This window comes from Athene noctua, chromosome 7 (genome assembly GCF_965140245.1).
Source record: "Athene noctua chromosome 7, bAthNoc1.hap1.1, whole genome shotgun sequence".
NCBI lineage: Eukaryota > Metazoa > Chordata > Aves > Strigiformes > Strigidae > Athene > Athene noctua.
In genome coordinates, this window is record NC_134043.1 from 27,250,817 (window position 1) to 27,272,081 (window position 21,265).

The following is a 21,265-nucleotide window of genomic DNA, read 5'->3' on the forward strand; positions in this document are numbered from 1 at the left end:
TAGGTACCCATAGCAACGCCTGGTTACATCTCATTGGATGCCAGCCTGGTGCATACCCAGGAGTGATGACCTGGTTTGGGAGGATTCCTGCGCTTCAAATTTATTTCACTCCCAAATGCACCTGACTCCCGACTGCCATGGCTGTCCTTTCATCTCTCACTGCAAATTTTGTGAAGGCAGGTAGCTACACATCGCATCCCAAATGTCTTACGAGTACCTGGACAATGCCAAAGTCCTTCATGAGTCAGAACTCCTGTGGACCTGGGTGGGTTTTTCCCAGCTGAGAAGATCAAGACAGGATCTTGCTTTTCCCAAGGCAGGAGTTTGCATTTTAGCTTTGGCATTCAAAATTCTGCCCGCTCTGCAGTCATGGGTCTGCAGAAGGCATCCGCTAAACACAGACACCTGTGACAGCAAGGGCAATGCCCTAAAATCATGTTCAAGAGTGCACTGAGCAGTGTTTAAAATGACCAGTCCTTGCGAGGCAACTATGAGAGTAAGGATGGAGCACATGGCCCCTGTACAAACAACTTCTTCCAGATCTAGGCATATCTGCTGGGAATAGGGCAGAGCACAGCCAACAAATGTATGAAATGTATTTTATTCCTGTCAGAGGAATATAACTAATATAATAACTAATAACTAACGTAATACCTAACTGAGGAATATAATAACAATGAGAACACTAAGCTGTCAACACCACTTGCAAAGAAAAACTGTGACAAAGAATATATTGATCTACCCTCACTAAATAAGCAGGTTTATTTATTTATATTCCACTTAGGGAGCAAAAGTGAAGCCCACACAATTAAGAATATTTCTGAGGAAACATCACGTCAGACTATTGAAAGTACATTCGTACTGGTGTCGCACGGAAAGCCAAAGCCTCAACTAAATTGGGTGAAATCACTGCCCTGAAGATCAAAATCCAGTCTACAGCTCCTAACCACTCCCGGGGTGCGTGCATTCATGGTATTGGACAACCTTGCCCCATTCTCAATCATGCAAAAAGTAATCCCATGGTTTAATACCCAACACGCCCATCAGAAAGAGGAACACCAAGCTATGTCAAACTCTTCCCATGCATGGGATGACTGGAGAAGGCTCTCCACCCAGATCACACCCCTTACAATTAAGCCGCATCCCCAGAGTGGCACTTTGTGCTCAGAGCCCACTTGACTCACAGGTGTGCCAGCAAGAAGGGGCCTCTGCAGTGGGACTTGCCAGGTATTTTTTCCCCGCTGAAACACATTTAGAAAAGCCCAGCTTTTTGCAAGAGTTCCTCTGCACGTGTCAGCCATGACAGCTCCAGAGGCTGAGCAGCTGTCCGCTGATGCAAAGGAGCTGCTGGCATTGCAGTGCTTCGCTGTTGCTTTTCATAGAGAAATCCTTTAAAATAGACTAATTTTCTCTTTCTTTTGGTACTTTTACATGCAGACATGCCAGCAGTTGTTCCCTACATGTCCCCCCACAAATGTGCTGTGGCTCCCTGACGCAGCCCAGGCACGGGAGCCTGCACAAGCATCAGCAAAGCCCTCTGGCACTGCAAGTCTGAGCAGTACCTGTCTCGACACCAGACAAAGGGGAGACCATGCTCACGATGCCGCCCTCCCTGGGCGACTGAAAGCCAAACCTGGTGAGGCAGCCATCAAACCCAGGGTAACCACTTTGGTCTGAGGTGAAGAGATCTCAGCATGGTGAGATCCAGCACCACGGCAGGATCCGCATCCTCTCCATCCTGCTGGGGGACACGGAGGTGTTCGGCCCAACTCAGCACCTGCTTCTGAGTCACCCAGAGGAGGACCCCCAGAAGGCATGTCTCCCTGCCCAGGCTTCAAGTAAGAAAGCACACACCGCTGGAGCTCTGGCTTCTCCCCACCCCATCAAGGCACTCAGCACCCAAATAAGCTCTTGGCTTACCAACATTTTAAGGACAGGGGAGAAATAGAGGGGAAAGTATTTTTTTTTTCCCTTTCTTTGCATGTTTTGATCATTTTGAGGCACAAAATGCATAGAGTATGGTTTGTCTCAGAACAAAGGGATAGCACTGAACAATGCAAACAATTTAGCATCAGGCCAAGTCCTCACAATTAATAAAGTTTAGTGCTAACAGGTTAAAAGACTATTCAAGGTATTATGGATACTACACACGGCCAGTTACTTTGAAAATGTGCTATTAATATTATTGTCTAATATTAATATTATGTGAATTAACAGTAGCATGCAGGTGACATAAAAGGGTATAAGAAAAATAAGGGTAAAACTCACATCCGGGTGTGGAATAGCGTATTGTCCCTGAATTGTATAGGCCTGCAAAGAAAAAAACACACATTGTTAGGGCTGGTAGGAGGTGGTAGCAAAGCCCCATGCCTCCACAGGGACTGCTGTCCCCAGGATTTGCTCCTTTCTGCCTGACGTGGGCTAAAAGCTGTGAATGCAGGGACTAAAGAGGAGCTCAGGTCCCACCCTGCTCTGCCTGGGATGCTGTGCTACCCCCAAATAATGGAACACGGGGAGCTGAGCATTGTGACACCAGCACACCTCTCCCCTCACTCCACTGTGGGATCTTGAATTTTGACTTAACCAGTTTAATTTTGAGGCTGGAGGGCATGAGGGAAGAAGCCCTTTCCATGCGCACCCCCCTGTCTAGCCCAAGGAAAGACCCCCCATGCTGCATTAAATTTGCTGGGCCAGCGAGTTGTTGGGATGGGAGGGAGATGTACTCCTTCGATCATAGCTGGAGCACGCTGAGCTACCTAACTTGATGGGCTTGGGCTCAGTTTGGCTTTTCCAAAAGGATGTAAACATCTCTTTAAAGGTACCAGATTTGCATGGAGTGGGAAGACTGGGCTTCTCTGTACAAAAGATATTCATGAAAACAGAATTATCTGTGTAGTGGATGCACAGTAACATCACCTTTGCACCTAAATGAGATCCTAGAAAGCAAACCAGTGCAGTGAGTCTCTCCATATTTTCAGGTGCACAACTCTTAACATGCTTTACATCTACCCAGTATATTCCAGTGCTCTGCTGAGTGAAAGGCACTGCTGCGCAGAAAGCCAGCTGGGCAGCACTTTGCTGTATCAGCAAGTGTGGAGAGGGCTCAGGGACAGACTGCCTGCACTACAATGCCTTTCACCAGCTATAGCTGACAAATCCATGCAGATGTCTGCTAGGCAAATTGTTTAGTGTTTTTCCCATCATTTGTATCAATCCTTTCTCTTTTGTAAATAACCTGAAAATAAGCATCACTGTGGGTACAGAGCCAGACACTAGAGAGCCTAATATTTAGGACTTAACCAGCTAGCAAAACGTATCTCACTGGTTGACACATTATTCAGATGATTCTGAAAGAAACGGCAGAACAGATGGATAACACTTTAAAAAGGGAGAGTAAAGATAGCCAAGAAAAATTTAAAAATCTCCTCTGAACCTTCTTCAGACTTGCTGCATCATTTGCAAAGAGCAAAGCACTCTGTGAGGAAAACCCCTGAATTCCTGGAGGAAGGAGGCAAAGCCCCATGCAATCCCCACATCTGCTGGCATCCTAGCTCGATGGGGACGTGGCAGAGGCCACTCTAAAAAGTTCAGTCTTTCCTGGCAGTTTAATTTGGTGGTTGGTTTGTTTTGGTTTAGTTTGGTTTGGTTTTTGATTTATTTATTAGAAATATTGATTAGAAAAAGCTAATTAAAGACAGGAAGGTGTCTTGGACAGATGCAGACCTGCCTGCACGACCCTCTGCTTTCTGACATTGCACACGGACGATGGGGCTGATCCCTTTGGCAGCTGCCACTGGCCACCATGTCCCTCAGCCTGCTGAGCTCCTGCAAGTTCAACTCACCCCAAGCACCCCGCAGCACCACTGACTATCACCTGATGTTCTCTGCCCACCCGCACTGTGCCACCCCTCGGGCAGAGCCAGTGCTCCCTCAGGAGCAGCAGGGAAGAGCTCTCATTTCAGAGATGGTTGCTTCTTCCCGTAACATCACTTCTGTGCAAGACACCAACCATTCACCAGGAGAAATGCTACCTCCATCTTACTCTCCCTTTTGAGAAGATAAGTTCACCAAGCAGATGGACTCAAAGCTCTTTTCCAGGATGGCTGATCAGACCAACGACACACTCCTCCTGATGCTGGGGCAGTGACTAAGAGATACCAATTCAGCATGCTGCCTGAAATAGCCTGTGCTTTGGGCTTTGCCCTTCTGCTATTTATTATGGTTGGGGAGAAATGAAATAACTTGTGTGGAGCTGCTCTGGATGTCATTAGCTGTAGCTTCGTGGTGCTGGCTCTACCTGACTGCTGGAGCTCCTGGGAAAGTATCTGCTGGTGCACCACGGCATGGTGGCTTCTACAGGCAGGTCCTCAGTCAGCCGGTGAGGTGAGTAGATGAGGTGGAAAAAGCAAGGGTTCGAGTCCCCTCTTTAAAAGCAGCTGCCTGCTTAACTGCTCATTTCATAAATCACAGGTTGCAGGAGCTGATTTTGTTTGCAGAACAACCACCAGCTCCCATGGCATGTGTGCGCTATGGTTATCCTGCAAAGGAAAAATCTGCCATTGCTTCCTAAAGGTCTCTAGAAACACCACATCATGACTGCAAGCCTGCAGCCGACCACTGTGCAATGTCACTGAAAGCAATGCAATGCAGGCTCTCCTGCAGACAGAGCTAAGGCCCAGCTTTGCAGCAGAGGTTATGGGAATTTCAGGGGAAGAAGCACCAGTGATGTGGACATGACTCTTTCATGGAGGCTGTCCTTGAACGGAGGCTCAGCACAGTCCTGGGGTGGTTTGGACGAGCCCTTCCTGTCTTGGATCAACTACAACTATGCAAAGTTATTTTTAATTGGATGCCAGAAAATAAACACTTGGAGCCACTGTGAGAGCATGGTTGCAGCCTCATGTTCAATGAGGCTTTTCTCATTTCCTCCTTTACAGTGGTAACTGTTGGTGAATACTGAATTTCGAATTAATAAATGTCTATTGAAGAAAACTCCAGTGCACAAACTTCTTGGTGCACAAGCACCCAGCAGAGCTAATACTGTTCTCCCTGGCTGGCCCTTTTCTTATCCTCCAATAGCCATCACAGGATCTAAGCCATCTGCCTGGGCTTGTAAACTGCCAGTGGTTCTGCCAAGAGCTTTCAGTCCACCTGCCGTGGCACACAACGGATGGGATGACACCATGCAAGTCAGAAGGCAAGAAACCTGAGTGCACTAACGGGCAGCGGCTGGTGCTGCAGTAAAAGGCTGAGGTTGGCAGTGGAGGCTGCAAGCGGGTCGGCTCTTACCTGACCACCTGCAAAAATGACAGGGGTGGAGGCGGGCTTTGGGCGGTAGGGAATGGTGGCACCTTTTGGTGGGGACTAGGAAAAGGGACAAGGAGAGGGAGAGAGAACATTAGAAGAGCTTTCCTGAAACGGCGGCAAAAAGAGTGTTAGAAAGCACCCGACAGAGCACGGCCCCCGGGGCCACCACCAGCAACACCCACACCAGGCAAACCGCGTTTCTGGACAGGAGGACATGGGGGGAAATTGGTGTTTAATGGACAACAAGGACAACCTGGGGTACGGGAAATCCCCTGACAAGACACAGGCCCCTGTATCACTTCCTGGACCTCCACTGCCTCCCTCGCCTTCATTCTGCTCTCTGAAAACTGGTCTAGATCTAGCCTGATGCTTGAATGTAGTACCCTCCTCAAAACACCCTGAGGAGACCCTCAGGCAGCAAGATATGGAGGTACACTCACAGACCAGGCTTTTTAATCCCTGGCTGCCAGGAGGCTCCTCGCATGGTGGCTTCCTCTGCAGCCTGAGAGCTCTTGCACGTTGACGGCCTGCCCTGGAGTCATACCAGTCCCACTGAGCACCAGGAGCTGTGGCGTGGCATCGTGAGCATGGGCGTCAGAAGGAGTGAGCAGCCAGTCCAAGTGACCCGGCACGATGCTCAAGCTCTTTGACCCCTCTCATATTCCTCACTGCCTCAAGGGACAGGGTCACCTTCAGGACTTGGTTTGGTCTATTGCCACTCAAGATGGGATGTGGGTGGCCATGCAGCAGATGCTGCAAATCACCTTCATTGTTGTCTAGACCTTCCATGCCCTGGCAAGACAAGTGGCAGTGATCACTTTGGCCAGAGTGCTGAGCTCTGGAGGAGCCAGAGGCTGGAAACCCCTCTCAGATGGCAACACCAGAATTTCCAGAGATCTTGTCCTAGAGCTGCATGGTGGTAGTATTCGTTGTGAGCAGACAGACACCAGCAGCAGAGGCACTGATCCATATCCACTCCCAGACCTCCTCCTGTGTCAGTGTGACCCAGTGCAGCCCCACTCTGGCTGGGCAGGACATCTTGCTCTTTGCTGCTGTGGCCTGACCGGTCCCTGAGTAGGTCCAAGCAGAAGCTTGATGGTATTTGATGCACATCAAACTGTAGTGATACATCTTGCTTCACAGTACATGGGCTCTTCTCACCCAAGTTATGGGCTCTTCTCACCCAAGTTATCTCTGTCAGTTTTCTCTTGAACATAACAGGCCATAGAAGAGATTTTAGAGGTTTCTAGGGATCAGAAGAACTTTCAGATAAAAGCCTCTCAGTTCTACCCGAAGTGAAATGACCAAGATACTGCTATGTAAAGACAGGCAATATAAATTACACTATCTCATGGAAAATTTTTCATTGTTTCTGTACATTCTTCTAGATATCCACTTGTAGCCAAGTGACATATCCAAATCTTCTTGCTTAAGCACATGTCTGAAGGAAAGCTGTACGATCAAAGCACAGCCTCTATAATCACAAACCTGCTTTTTTTTTTTATTCTGTTAGAAATCTTGGAAGGGATGAGTGAGGATTACTGTGGTAAGATAATTTAAGACTAAAAGGTTATGAGGAGCATCTCTGTGAACTGTTAAAGTCAGGAGACTTCCCATATTTCAGACTGCAAGAAAATTCATGAGTTTTTCTCTTTCTCGTTGCTGAGTCATACAGAGGAGCTGCATCCCTTGCTTTGGTCAGTCAGAACAGTAGTCATGAAAGACTGAATACACACCTGCAAGCATCACCTTGGGCCCATCTCTGCTGCAGTCCAGAGCATAAACTGGAGTCACTGCGCAGCTAAACTGCACTCCTCTGGCAGTACAGTGTACCTGCCTGAGCATCACTACCAACAGCAGTGTGTAATGTGGCTCATGGCAATTCCTCCTTAGCTGTGCTGCTGCCAAACTGAAGTTGCTTCCATTTGGTTTGGTTTCTCCTCCACCAAGCCTTGCTGTCTTTGTCTGAAATTCCTGCAGCATCAAATGCGCTCCTCCCTGCCATGAAAGGGCAGTGGTGCGCAGGCTGTGTGGCAAGGCAGAGGGGCCTGACATCAGTCTGTGCTTGTCTACCTCTGAACGACACCAGGAGTGGAAGGTATCACCATCCTGTTGTCCCAACGTGTTTCCTCCTGGAGCTTCTCCCATCTGAAGTAGTAGGTGTGGACGTGGGGCATCTGACCATGGTCGTCCCTGGCAATAAGCCATTGGTACAGGAGCATCTCTCCATGGAAGAGAGCTTCAAGCTCCGCTCATCAGCATTTCTCCCAGAAAACAGCACCCTGGACACACATCCATGCACCCTACAGCAGCCTTCCTCACTACCCTTCCTGTTGTGCCTCACTGAAGCCTGGATTTGCGCTCCCAGTGTAGGGGATGAACTGGCCTTCTCCCAGCCATGGTCCTCATGGGGCCCTGTGAGGCCTGTGCAGAGGAGGCCAGGCACATGGCGGAGTGGCTGCAGCCCACATCCCCTTCCCACAGCGCTCTGGGAGCTGCTGGGACACCAGGATATGTCTGTCTCAGCCTTCCCAGCCTCCTCCAGTACCCCTCTCTCCCAAAGCCACCCTGTTCTGCGACACAAACCGTCTCCTTTGGGGCACCCGACCAGGCAGGTTTCCAGTGTGGGACTGTAGAAACAGTGGACAATGGTGGGGAAAACACACTAGGTGGGTTTCAAACGGAGGTACCAGGAAATGAGAGTGGTCTGACAACACATGGTGAAGTGTACAAGAGACACACCCCACAGCTCCCAGCGTTGCTGTGGTTCCAGCTGGGTTTTTTTCCTATGTACTTTACCCCCTTTGTTACAGACTGTACCTCCAGCATCACCACACAGATCTGTTTGACACACTGGATAATTGCGTCGGGTGTCCCCGAGATTGTCACCGCCCGCTCTGTGGAGTTGGGCAGCATGTCCCCCGCCACTTGAACCTGAGCACCTGTTGACTGGAGACAGAAAGAGAGAGGAGGAGAAATCCCACAGCTGAGTGCCTTTCCTTGCAGCCAGCTCCAGCTCCAGTGCCACATGCCTCCCAAGAGCTGCACTGCGCTGCACGAGCCCAGATTCCTGCATCTGCAGGAGCATGCTGGAAAGGTCCCAGGCGATGCTGCTCCTACATCAGCAGGACCATCCTGGGAAGCAGCATGATGCACGATGCTCGCAGAATAAGGATCCAAGATCAGCTCCGAGGAGCTGTGATTACATGCAATGATGAAATCAAGTCTGACTTACCTCCCTGATTTCCTTGATCTTGGAGCCTCCTTTGCCGATCAGTGAGCCACACTGACTAGCCGGCACAACAAGTCTCAGTGTCACTGGAGGTTTGCTGGTAGCAGTGCTGTTGCTCATTGAGTTGGTTATGTCCTTGGGAAGGAAGAATGCAATTCATCGGCCCTTGGTACCCAAGCAGACCCTGCCAACCCAAATTCCCTGGGCCAGAAAAGAGGGGTCATGGTCCCCAGACTGTGGCTGGTCTCTGTCTGCAGCTGCATCACTGTGCATCCCTGCAGTTAATTAACTACGAGATCTCTGGGACAGTTCACTGAAGCTCTGTTCTTGTCTAGTTAGAGATGTCTGGAAGGTTTTGTGCAGCCAGGCACCACACATGCGTTGGAGGTACCCATGTCCATCTGCACTGCTGGCCCCAGCAGTGGTCACACTGGAACTCTGCTCGGCTGGTGGGCCACCCAGGGGTCTAGATGCAGGCCCTTTTACTCTGCCTCCCTGAGGGAAAGGGCTCATGTTGCTCACCTCCTCAAATTTGTAGGCAATCATGGCGAAAGCCTTGAAGATGGCATCAGTGGGGCCAGTGATGGTCACAATTCGTTCAGGGCAGTTTCCCTCTGAGATGTTGATCCTTGCTCCACTCTGGAAAAAGAAGGGCAGCCCTGGAATAGCCACAGCGAGGCAACCCACGGGGATGTGCGGGAAGCACAGTCCTTCCTCTGGGTCAGGTCCTGTCCCAGATCAGTCATCCTCTGTGCCAGCCTCATGGCATCCCATCTAACCTTAAAAACTCCCATCCCTGCCCCCCATGGTGCTTTCAGCGCTGTCTTACCCTGACCCTCAGAAAGGGTTTCCAAGCATCTGCTTTGCATCTTTTACTGCAATGCAAACCCACACAATCAAGGTAAGACAAGCTCATGGCATCATTATAAAAAGAAGAGTGTTGCTTACAGATCTGATAACTCTTTGGTAGCTGCAGGCACAAAGACCTTGGACAAACTCAAGCATCTTACAAGTGACTTAATTTCAGTGTTTCGTTAAGAGCGAATTCTTGGCTCTGGAAAATTTCCATTAAATGTGATAGGAGTTTGTTGAGTACGGAGTGAGAAAACTAGATCAAAGACCTCTGAACACAGATGTCTTGCATGTCCTGACCCTGGGACCTACTGCACGTATTGCACAGGGCAATGTGTAGCTCTGGCCGCTGTGCTGCCCGCTGCTGGACAGGACAGCTCAACAGCCCTTCCTACTCCTCTCCCCTTCTCCTACAAATAATTTTACAGATCAGGTTCCTCACCTCCTCACGCATCTTCTTCACGGTCTCTCCTTTCTGAAATAAGAAGCAGAAACACAGGCTATTACTAAAAATTCAAGACTTCTACCTTCAAAACAACCCTTCCAAACATGCATCTCTAATATGTGGCAACACGTAGCCAAACATTTGGGCAGCCTGGTCCTCCATCCCCACGTGATGGTCAGATGCAGAGCTGAGGGTGCAAGCTGTTGTAGTCCTGCACCCTGTGTCTGTAAGACATGACAGACAAACAGCTACTAATGCACAACTTCAGCTTCCACCTCCATTTCTATGTTTCCTGTTAGGAGGAAAAATGCACAGGAAAAGCTCAGAAACTCATCAGGTGTTGAGAAAAGCTGGCACCTCAGAGTGGCTTTGAAGGGCAGTTATCTAGTACCTACAGAGAGATCTAGTATCTTTATATCCAGATATAAAGCAGGTACAACTGTGAATCTTTCCAGGGCTGGACAGGCTGATGGAAAAATAAGGTGCAAGCATATAGAAGAAGGTGTTTGTACCGCAAATTTTTGCTACCACAAAACTGCCTTTTAAAAACACCAAAACACAAATCCTATGTAACCAGGACTTTCCAAACCACCACGGCAAGCACCAGGGAGCAGAGCACCTTGTAAAGCTTTTCTGCACAAGCTAAATGGCATCCTGTGGCCTCAGAGGGAAGGGAATTTAAATGGGTTTGCATGACATTTCTTAATCTCTCTTAATGAATATATTTAATTAACACATCAGGGCAACATGATCATAAACACCCATTTGTCACCACAATAAAGCAGCTGGAAACAGCACTAGATAAGTTTGGTGGTGATTTTTTCTTATTAGGGGAATGGTCTTTGATCCCTCTGTGGGTCTCTGATTGCTTCTGTCTCAAACCCACAGACAAGCTCATGCACACCGAACATTTAAGGGACATTACAGGGAAGAGGTAACTGTCATCTACCACACCAGAGGCAGCAAATCGTGCAGGCAATAACATTAAATATACATTTAAAAGACGCCCTTACCTTTCCAATGATGCTTCCAACTTCCTACAAAAAAAAAAAAGCCAAACACAAATGAACTGACATTACAAAAAGTGAAGACAACCCAGCCCAACCCCATAATGCAGCAAAGACCTGGTGCACAGTGTCCCCAGCAGAAGGACAGGGTGGGGGATAGGCACGAGAGGGACCAGGAGCGCTGTGCCACCGTGGCACCCTCCCCATCAGCAGAACGATGCCTGCTCCCTGCAGAATGGGGCTGGCTGGACCTGGTCACAGCTGGAGCAGAGGCATGAGAGGGAGCTGCAAGGAGACTCCCTCACACAGAGCCCCTTACCTTGCCATGCATTAACAGCCGGATGGTGAGGGTGACGTTCAGGCCGCCTTCGGAGACCTTGGACTCCATTTCCTACCAGGGGACGGGAGACGTGTGTTAGCTGGGAGGGCAGCCCTGGCGCAGAATGAGACAGCACCACGGCCGTATCACCTGGGGACAGAGAGGGAGAAAGGTTTTCTCTCAAAATAGGCAGGTTTCTTGATGTGGGATGGAGCCTGCAGAGCAGCAGAGAATGGGAAAGCCACAGCTGGAGGAGCTGTGGGGAGATGTTGTTGGCTGAGCACCTTCATGGGTGCAGGGCAGGCTGGCTGCTTGGTGCAGGGACTATGCTGGGTGCGAGCCTGGGGACAGCCCGTAGCTCTGCTGTGGCTTTGCTACCAGATTTATGCAAAAGCTACTGTGGGATCAAAGGCTCAAGTGTCTGAGATGGCACAGCCAGATGTCTAGCCCACACCTGCGTGAGGTGAAAAGCAGCTGTGCCCAGCTGAGCATGTGGATGAAGGAGCAGGGAGTCAGTGGAGCAGCTTGGCCAAAGACTGATGGCTGGACTGGGACTTAAAAGACCCAGGGCACCTACCTAGCAAACCAAAATTCACCATTTCAAATGTGAATGGGCATTTAGAAAATCAAAAGCCAGTTTTTCAGTAACCAGGAAATATCTGACCCCAGGAGCACAGAGTGGGAAGGATGGAGCTGGTGTCCCGACTGCTACACATCTGCGTTTTCATCCCGACCTGTGGGCACCCTAGCTGGGCACTAGGTCTCAGGATCAAGCCATTTCCAGGCATTCGTGCTTTGCATGGATCTAACGAAACAAACCTCTGCGAGTTTTCCCTCTGCTGTCATGTTCGTTTCCTTTCCCATTCTCTCCCTTTCCTCCTCTGCCCTCTAGAGGGAAAAATGCCACTTATATTTTGACGGCAGGGGAAAAAAATCGCAGAACAGCAACAAATCCTTCCGTTTTCTTTCCTGATACCTCTTTGGTAGCATGTCTGTGTGTGGACCTGGCATATGAAATGTCTCTGCATTTAGTAGCATGTCTGCATCATTGCTAGGAGCAACCTAGCCTGCTGCAAGGGGTCCCCAGTCCTGTCTCAGAGGGAGGTGCCAGCACCCTTCTACAAGCAATGCTGAGAGATCTGTAGCAATTCTCCCCCACGTTGTTTAATCTCTCAGTATATATCAGATGGGAGATTTTTCATCCTGGTCACAAGCATCTGGAATTTTCCTTTGCTCAGACATGGACTTTTGTGACCAAAAAATGGGAGGTAAACCAGTTCTCAAGTATTACTTTAGTGCAAAGAGGCAGTCAGGATGAATGAACATGCAGCAATGCACAGATCATGGCTGGGAGATGGGTTTGATGTAAAGCCTCTTCCAAAGGACTACTGTGAAACCCAAAATAGATAAAACCCATATGGTTAACTGGGAGACGGTGTTCCCACCGACCTAACAAAAGACCAGCTCACTGATAATGAGTTTACTTATAACCTACTTGCAAACGTTGATCTTGAGGCCACTGGATGTTACAAATGAAAAAAAAGTAAAATCCTCACAAGAAGGGTAAGAAATGTGTTGAAGATGCCAAGCCAAAAGGCACTGTTAAGGTTGGGGAGGAGAACAACATTTCTGAGGAAGAAGGTGACAACGTTAGGTACCAGAGTAATGGGAACAAGCTGAGACACAATAGCACAATGTGCAAGATCATGAACTTTCTCTTTCAAAACTGAGCCCACTGCAGGTGAACAATAAAGGAAAATGAATAACTGGTTGTGTTGGCTAACCCCAGGCTGACTCCTGTGCATGGGAGGCAATGCTGAAAAGGTTGAATGGGCTGATTTGTGGATGTCAGCGTTGCTAGTGCTCCTGATGTACCAGTAGACAAAGTGCCTGCACCAAAGAGGTGCCCTCATCGCACAGGTGGACAGCCATCCCCAGGCATGTCCTGCCCCAGGAGCAGCCTAGCTCTGCCACAGGGAAAGAAACAAAGCCATGACACCTCTGCAGCTACCCACAGGGCTGTGCACACCAACACAGTTTCTGCAGCTCCCTTTCCCGGCTGATGAGCATCCTCTGACAGCACAGCCAGAGGAAGGCAGAGGCTGTTCACAGCTGATGGTCAAGGCATATTCACATGCAGTGGCTTTGCCACCAGGGTGATGGACCCCAGAGCCCAGCTGGGTGGCTGAGGTGCTCTAAACCCAGGCACATCCTTGTGGCAGCAGGACAGCTGGCAGACCCAATGACGTAGGTCACGACTTGCCTGCTAAGGACCAGCCAAATTTGCCATTTTGCTTTCCTACAGTGGTAGTGCTTATCACGGGAGTGTCTGCCATCCCCTGCTCCATATCCCTCACAGAAGGAACCCTGCATCAGACCATTATGTAAATGTTTCCAATTGATTGAAAAAGTGGGTCATGTGTTAGTCAAATGCTTCTGGCTTTAAGATTTATCAGCATTATTAAATTAAACACGCTTCATGCTCCAGTGAGCGGGAAAGCTACATTGGCCTTTTCTTAATCATACTAGTGAAAGGTAAGTCTTTTATATGGGGGTTCATAACCTCAATGGAAATGATGGGAACAATAGAGCCGAGGCATTTACCCTGGGTGCATGCCTCCCCCCACAGCCCTCATTCTTCACAGACAAAGCACTGGGAAAAAAATTATCCCCCAAACGCCATTTTGAGCATTTCAGAGCATTCCCTGCCTGGAGAGAGACCCATCTCGGACCCTTCCTCTTCACCATCATATTCTGCCTACTTTACAGCATCTCTGAAATGGCTTCTTTGTCCATCTACTTGAAAGCCCTGAGGACACCATTACATTGAGTCTGATGGATAGAGTAGATCCAGAGTCCAGCTCCAACCCAGTGCAAAGCAGGTGTAGCCCTGCAGAAGTCAAAGACACAGCACTAGGAGACAGAAGTGTTGTGTTTGGCCCCAAAATGGAAGTTGCACAGCGAGCCAAGTGAGGCTCTGCCAAACACCATGCCTGGGCAACTGCAGATGGAGGACTGGAGCAGCATCCCTCCATGCACAGCCATTGCGAGGAGCAGTCAAATGTCTTTGCACTGCAGTGAGGAGAGTGCTGCAAGGTGCGGAACATGGTGTCTGGTGCCGATGTGCACCAAAACAGCTGGATAATGTTATTTCAAAGGATGATCCTACTGCAGAATAAACAGGTTTTTTTAAATGCAGTTGCATTTTGGGAGAGTGCTTGGAGAAGGCATCATCAGTACTCAGAGCAATCCAATTCTTCCTTCCCCTTGGTTTTAAGATTAAATACACTAAATTCTGGGAAATTTCCTTAGTCTATCTGAAAGTCCCTATGTCTGAAAAAGCAGCTTAGGTAACAGTGACCAAGGAGGAGAAGAAGAAGGAAAATGAAAACCCAGAACAGGAGAAATTTTCTCCATGTGCAAATATACACTGATTTTTATCCTTTCCAACATTTTACAGGTCGCAGCTATTGCCTGAGTTGGTCTTCTTGCGTTTACGCTTGCTGATACCTCACAAATACTCACGCTCTCCTAAAATTCGAACAAAACTTTCTAATTAGGGGAATTCTGAACGTTGTGTATTAAATTAATTTAATACCATGATCACCTCCCAGATGGGAAACAGCATGTGAAGCAGAATAGGGGGAGGGAGACCGAGCTCTAGGCTGGACTTTGTTCTCCAGCCGGGTTTCCAAACAGAAGCTGGAAAAGCAGATGCTGGGATCCCCACAGCCCCCTCCCGACAGGCGATAGCAGGGGGCTTGGCTGAGCTCGGGCAGAGCCAGTCCCTCTGCAGGCATTGGGAGACACTGCTGGCTCTGTGCTTGCTGAAGCCAGCCCTCCTCCTCCTCCTCCTCCTCCTCCTCCTCCTCCTCCTCCTCCTCCTCTTCCTCCTCCCTTGCATCCCCTTGGGGTCCCCGGGCACGTTAGCCACGCGCGAGCAAGTCCTGCGGCGCAGCTCCAGCAAACGCTGCCTGCGCCTCCTCTGCAAATGCCCAGTGGAGAGCCAAGGCATCTGCTGCCAGTACTGGGGGGCAGCTCCCCAGAGACAGTCCCCGTTGTCCCAGAATGCAGCCGCAGCAGCCTGCGTGTCAGACAAGGTGGCTGAGGCTCGCATAAACAAGCTCCATCACAGAACGGTTCCTCTTGCTTTGGCGCTAGCATTGCTACTGCCTGCAGATCCCAACTCCAGAGGGAGGGTCTCTCTTATCGGCACTAAAGTCACCCTGGTGCTTCTGCGACATACGGTCCTGCCAGAAGACAGGAGACACACAAGGTAGAGCTTATTTGGTAGATCTTGTCATGGAATATTCTCATCAGCTTTACGAAGATCAAATTTCACTGCTTCATCTAAGTATTTGTTTTGGGCAACAGCAATGTTTTTTTCAAGCTGTCTGAAAACAAACAGAGAGGACAACTCTGCAAAAATGTCCCAAAGGCATACACCACCCCCCACCCCGACAGGTTTGGATGGAAAGTTCACAGGCACTGCCAAGCAAACTCAAAGAAGAAAGTCTCCGTCACTCCCCTTGCCCATCACATGGCCTCCAGAAAATCACATGTTGTTGACAAGTTTGGTCAGTGCAGGCTAATAAACTCCAAAACCTTGGAGCCCTGTTGACAAGAACCCTTGCGGACCTGTGCAGGTAAAGAGCAGCGTGGCCGTGGTACCGGTCTGTACAGGGATGTTGTGCCACCTGCCCCAAGACCCTACCCTGGAGCATCCTGGTGGTTGCTCAATGGCAATGCTACCCTAAAAAACATCCAACATGCTTCCCAGGCTCTTTGGTGTTTCAGGAGCCCCACCAGCAGAATGCCAGGTATTGAAGACAGCCACAGAGTTTCACTGTCCTTCAGCACACTGCAATATGCTATGGCACGGCCCAGATTTCTGATGTGGTTGGCAGACTTTCATGTTGGGGATTAACATCTTGTCCAGAAAGTCCATCCCTCAAGACAACATTTTCCATTGCGGGGGAGGTAATGTTTAAACACCTCTGACCTCTCAATACCTCCTTCACAAGACTCAGACCAGCATTTTCTGACCCTTAGAAAATGAAAGATGTGCCAAATGTAGAGAAAAGCAGGGGAAGCCAGGAAAGAGGCTGCTTTTCCAATATTTTATGCTTTTTAGCTTGCTTTCCTGAGGAGCACTGCCTGTCCACCACAGGAGCTTTCTCCCCACTCATTTCCCAGTGACTTGATCCTGCCATTAAGACCTAATCCGGCGATTTCAGCATTATGTTTTAGTGGCTGGGAAGCACCATGATGCAGCGAGCTCAGGATTATGACGACAACACAGTCTGGCCTCATCAGGACAGGGGTGGAAGGAGAAAAACCGCTACGGCAGAAAACCAAAGTCAAGCATTACCTTAAACTCAGGCTCCAACTGGAAACATATCAGCCACCAGCAGGCTTTGCCTGCCAGAAGACGAAGCCGTGAGAGGACAGCAACACCATCTACATGAGTGACACCAAATGCCATCTTGCAATAAAGCTGCATTTCCAGCTGCTACCATTTTCCACAGACTGTAGCAATTTTGGTTGACCTTTCCTGTTACTTTCCAGCTTCAGTGAAAATATCTTAGATATCTCTAATCAAAAAAGAAAAAAATATCCCCCATGCCAACTTGATACATCAGCCAGCAGTATATCCTTGCTGCTCCCCTGCCCTTGATCTTTCCAAGCATCACAGGAGACAAATGTCCCTGCTTCTGCCCTCACAGCAGGCATCTCTGGAGGCTTCATTCTGCCACCTGCTCCTATTTCCCCGCTCTCCTCTGGGTGTCTCCACTCATGGCCCAGGCTGTCATTTGTTGGCTGCTGACAAGCAGTTATAACCTGCCTTCTCCTTGCTTGTGTGCACCAGAGGGTTCTTCCAGTCTTGCTCACCTCTGTGCCAGTTACCCTAATTACTACTGCAGGGATGCAAATGAACCTTCCTGTGGACCCTCAGCAACCTCCCTTCCCCTCTCTGCTCTGCTGGCTCCTCTGCCCACAAATGCAGTGCCAGGATCACCAAAGCAACCTCTCCTGCTTCCTCATTTGCTACCTCCATGCATCAGGTGGTCTTCTAACTCTTGCTTCTCCCACCAACCTCTTTGGTGGCTGCAACTCTTGGGAGCTCTTCTCTATTTCTAAACAATTATCTCCTACCACCCTTCATGTCAGTATGGTTTTCTCCCCAAATACTCTGCCCTCTGAAGATCAGGGTTGGTTTTCTACACTGGGAGAGACACTGAATCTAGATATTGCTATTAGCAGAGTTCAGGAGCAACTGGTACGATGACTCATCACTCCAGACCTGTCACACAGCAGTGGGCTCAGCCACATCCCAGCCAAATGCACACCTCTGCTCTCAGACCAGCCCAAAGATGTGCTAAGCCTGTTCTCCCCTCCAGGAAATTCCCAGCTGCTTTCCTGGGTTTCTCCTTCATCTGGTGCACCCACAAGCTGGTATCAGGCTGTGCATTCTGCTTTGGGTGTTGACCATACCAACCTCATTTGCGTCTGCTGATCCACCTTATATTTGTAGGGTTTTAGTGGGGTTTCATGTACTTCAGAGTGATTTCTGACCTGATGGATAGACCAAGTGGAATAGAAATGCAGTATCGCATACTTCCAGCACAGTCCAGGAAAGCTGGCAAGTCTCTATAACGAAGAGTAGCATAAACCCCTGGCTCCAGCCCGTGGACACTGGAAAACCAGGGAGGGATTTCAGTGAGAGTGTCTGCTCATCCTCTGAGCACTGTGTGGTTCATCACAGCCTGCTGCTCCGCAACAGTTAACCAAGACCAGCAGCAGCCACCCACAGAAGTGCAACCCTGGCATGGCTGGTGCACACATGTTCAATCATGCGTGAAATCAGGCCCCACATGTCAGATGGTGTTAGTCTCCACCTTCTCTAAGGCAAGCCCAGTCTAAGGAGAATGACTGGCTTTGCTGCAATGGCAGTGCCATTATTGCAATCTTTTTTGTGAAGGCTAGCAAACAAAGTTGCAGTTTTCTCTATCAGTCTTCCCAGGATGAAGGTCTTGAACATAATTTCATCCCATGCGACAGGACATGAGGGTGATAGCACCTACCTCTTGCCCTGATACATCTGCAGGAGACAAAATTTGGAGGCTTATGTTAATTACTAGGTTTGGAGGAAATTTAGGTAGCTGTACATTGAGAGAGATATCTGCAGAGGTCTAAAGACTGCAGAATTTCCATTCATTCATATGAGCCACTGCTGTGTTACAAGCAGAGGCTGGACAACACAACAGTGAGGGAAATTCAGTGTAGTAGGAGCAGACTATTAGATGTCCTTGTGCAAGCCAGGAAACCCTGTCTGAGCTGACTTCAGGGCTCTTTGATTGTGCCAATAAAAACAGTATTTGCTGTGAATGTAAAGCTGCTTAAGTCAGTGTTAGGTTAATCGTTGGACTAGATGATCTTCAAGGTCTTTTCCAACCTAGATGATTTTGTGATTCTGTGAAGTACATCAGAAATTTTGCCCTATGAGGTGATGAGAACCAATGCTCCTTGCACTACTCAGTTGGGTCCATTACGACTCAGTGGCCAAGAGCATCCTCAGGTGTCTGTGAGCCTTCAGCAAGTGCTGGGTGCACTCAAGATCCTATGTGCTGAGAAAATAACATTTTCTGGGATAAGGAAGGTCACTCTGTCTCTTTTGGTCTGCCAGAAGATTCAGATAAAAATTACCTATTACAGGTTTTTCTTGAATACTGGCTGTTCCTCCATGCCCAGGCCAATGTTTTGGAGAGGCTGGAAGCAAGGGCCCCACAAGAGCTACTGCTGGACCACTGAGGACCAAGTGTTTGCTCAGTCTCCGCTCAGCCCAGGTGCCCTGGCCATCTCAGGAAAGGCAGAGCCAGCAGCACTGCATTGCACCCGCAGCCTGGACCCTGCCGTGAGGCTCAGCATTGCAGAGCAAGGTGGATTCTGTTGAAGCATCTGAGCAACAGGAAAAAAATCCCAAGGCTTTCATGAATTGGCTGAAACAGCACTGCCTTACACTGTGGAGATGAGGAAGATGACTATTGCAGTGCCACGTTCCACATCTGCATGCATGAACATGCAGTGGGACATAGGAAACACTACTAGCAGTGCTGCTGAGGGCAGCTGGGCCACACTGCTGGGGAATGGAGAAACTTGTGTGATGTGAAGGGAGCCATGGCACTTCATCCAGCATTTCTGCAAGCACCAGCAATAAACACCCCCTGGGATGAGCCTTCACAGAGCGGGGAAATGCCCTGACTGGTAGTGCAGGCGTAGCAGTAACAAGGCTGTTAATACTATCCTACACGGCATTGTCCTGAAAGAGCCAGGGAAGCCTGGGGCAGATGAAATCGTTTGAAGATGGCTGGGAAATGCTCCAACCCCCCATGAAATATTTATCAGCAACATTCCTGTTAAACTGCCAGGTGACAACCCAGGTTGGGGAAGCTCTTGGAGAGCAGAGCAAGAGGCCGAAGTGAGCTGGGCAAAAGGGAGAAAAAAGATGCAGTTCAGCCAGGCAAAGTACCGAGCTTGGCTGTGTGCAATTAAGTGCACAGAAACGGAGGAAGAGCACTCCATTCACCTGAAAATGGTTGGGAGTAACAACTCAACTTGCAGGATCTGCAGAAGGAAACCAAGAACAACAAGGTGGGTCTTTACAAGAGATCCAGCCAGCAAAGAGCAAACCCAGATCCTGGAATCAGCAAACATGGCCCACAGGGAAGGGCTGGAGGAACCAAGGCTCTGCAGGAGAGGTGGGTGGTGGGAGATAGGGCAATGGTCTTGAGTGAGGGACTTAATCTGCAGTGAAGAAGATCCAGGTCAGGTGCTGGAAAAGAGCTTCCCCACAGCTATGTGCTGTTGGTGACAATGTTATTCTGGCAGTCATCATTGTTTAAATCTCACAAACATTCCCGTGTTTGCAAATAAAGCTTATATCTGTTGGACAACTGCACTCATAAACTTGACTCTGAGCTATGCCCAGGGTGGGTCATGCTTCAGGGATGCACCCGATTTATCCTTTTTTGCCCCCAGACAGAGGCTAAGGAACAGGACCCAGAAGACACTGCCTCGCACAGGGAGATGCCTCAACAGATGCCCCAGGGATGCTCTGTGAGGGCCATGCATCATCTCCGCAGAACCCGTGTCTTGTCCAAAGGATGCCAGTGCAGCCAGCATTGGAAAGACACCCCTCTGGAGATAAAGAAGTGAGACAATCAGATAGCAGTCCCCCATGTGTCAGTTTTTACAGGCCATTTTTCAGGGCAAGTCCAAAGGACGTCTAAAAAGCGGATGCTCATAGCCATACATCCATGCCTGCTGTTTATAAAGGAGGAGAGACCACGGAGAGCTGTGTGGGCCTCAGAGGACAAGTGGCTTGTCCTCCAGCAGCCTGGAAATAAGAGGGCACTGCTCTGCAAAGAGCTTCAGGCACACTCCTGGCATCCTTTTAATGGGGAGGGGAGGCTGCAGCGGAGAGGAGAGCACCTTCGGGGTCTTGGGAAAGCAGAAAGCAATGGGCATGTTTATCCCACTGCCATGCCAGAGACTGCACAGCCTTAACCATAACCTTGAGGAGGTAACTCAGCCCTCACTTAAAAGAGCTGGATGGACTTAAACAGCACAAGACTTTTGCCCATGCTGTTTCTACACCACTGCTGTATGGATGCATGCATGGCCTCAGCACCCCCAGAGCAGGCACCAAACCATGCCATCACTACTTTTCTTGACCCAGCCACCAGGAACATGGCTCTAGTCCCTTCATCCCTCTCTCCACCTTGGCCCATCATGCTGTACACCCTTTCAGGCACCCTGGAGAGCTGGGGCGGGGGAGGGGGGGGGGGGGGGGGGGGCATCTGCTTCCAGTGCGTCCTCCAAAACAGATGAGCATGCAACCAGGAGCATCTCCCACAGTTCAGAGCAGCAGGCATCCTGTGGCCCCCCCTATCCATGACCACCTCATTCCCCTCCTCCAGAGCCTGCTGCCTGCCCTGGCTTTAATCCTGCAGGCAGCATCATCCCAATAATTTCCCCCTGTTTTCAATCTACTGATCTGGGGACAGTCCACAAATCCCTTCATCCCGAGAGCGAAGCAATCT

The 21,265-nt window shown here is 49.4% G+C and overlaps 1 protein-coding gene across 21 annotated transcripts in view; it reads right to left on the reverse strand.

Moving 5' to 3' along the window:
- Positions 1-21,265, reverse strand: part of PCBP3 (poly(rC) binding protein 3) — a 61,735-nt gene that overhangs the window by 19,338 nt on the left and 21,132 nt on the right. For 10 of the 21 annotated variants that reach the window (XM_074910133.1, XM_074910130.1, XM_074910119.1 and 7 more), the window contains exons 4-11: positions 11,163-11,234; positions 10,850-10,873; positions 9,834-9,866; positions 9,062-9,178; positions 8,543-8,674; positions 8,128-8,256; positions 5,221-5,364; positions 2,269-2,310 (exon numbers count right to left, since the gene is read on the reverse strand). In XM_074910133.1, the coding sequence (XP_074766234.1) occupies positions 2,269-2,310; positions 5,221-5,364; positions 8,128-8,256; positions 8,543-8,674; positions 9,062-9,178; positions 9,834-9,866; positions 10,850-10,873; positions 11,163-11,234 (693 nt within the window). The remainder of the gene's footprint in view (positions 1-2,268; positions 2,311-5,220; positions 5,365-8,127; positions 8,257-8,542; positions 8,675-9,061; positions 9,179-9,833; positions 9,867-10,849; positions 10,874-11,162; positions 11,235-21,265) is intronic. The other 11 variants (XM_074910122.1, XM_074910120.1, XM_074910126.1 and 8 more) reach the window with 3 other exon arrangements.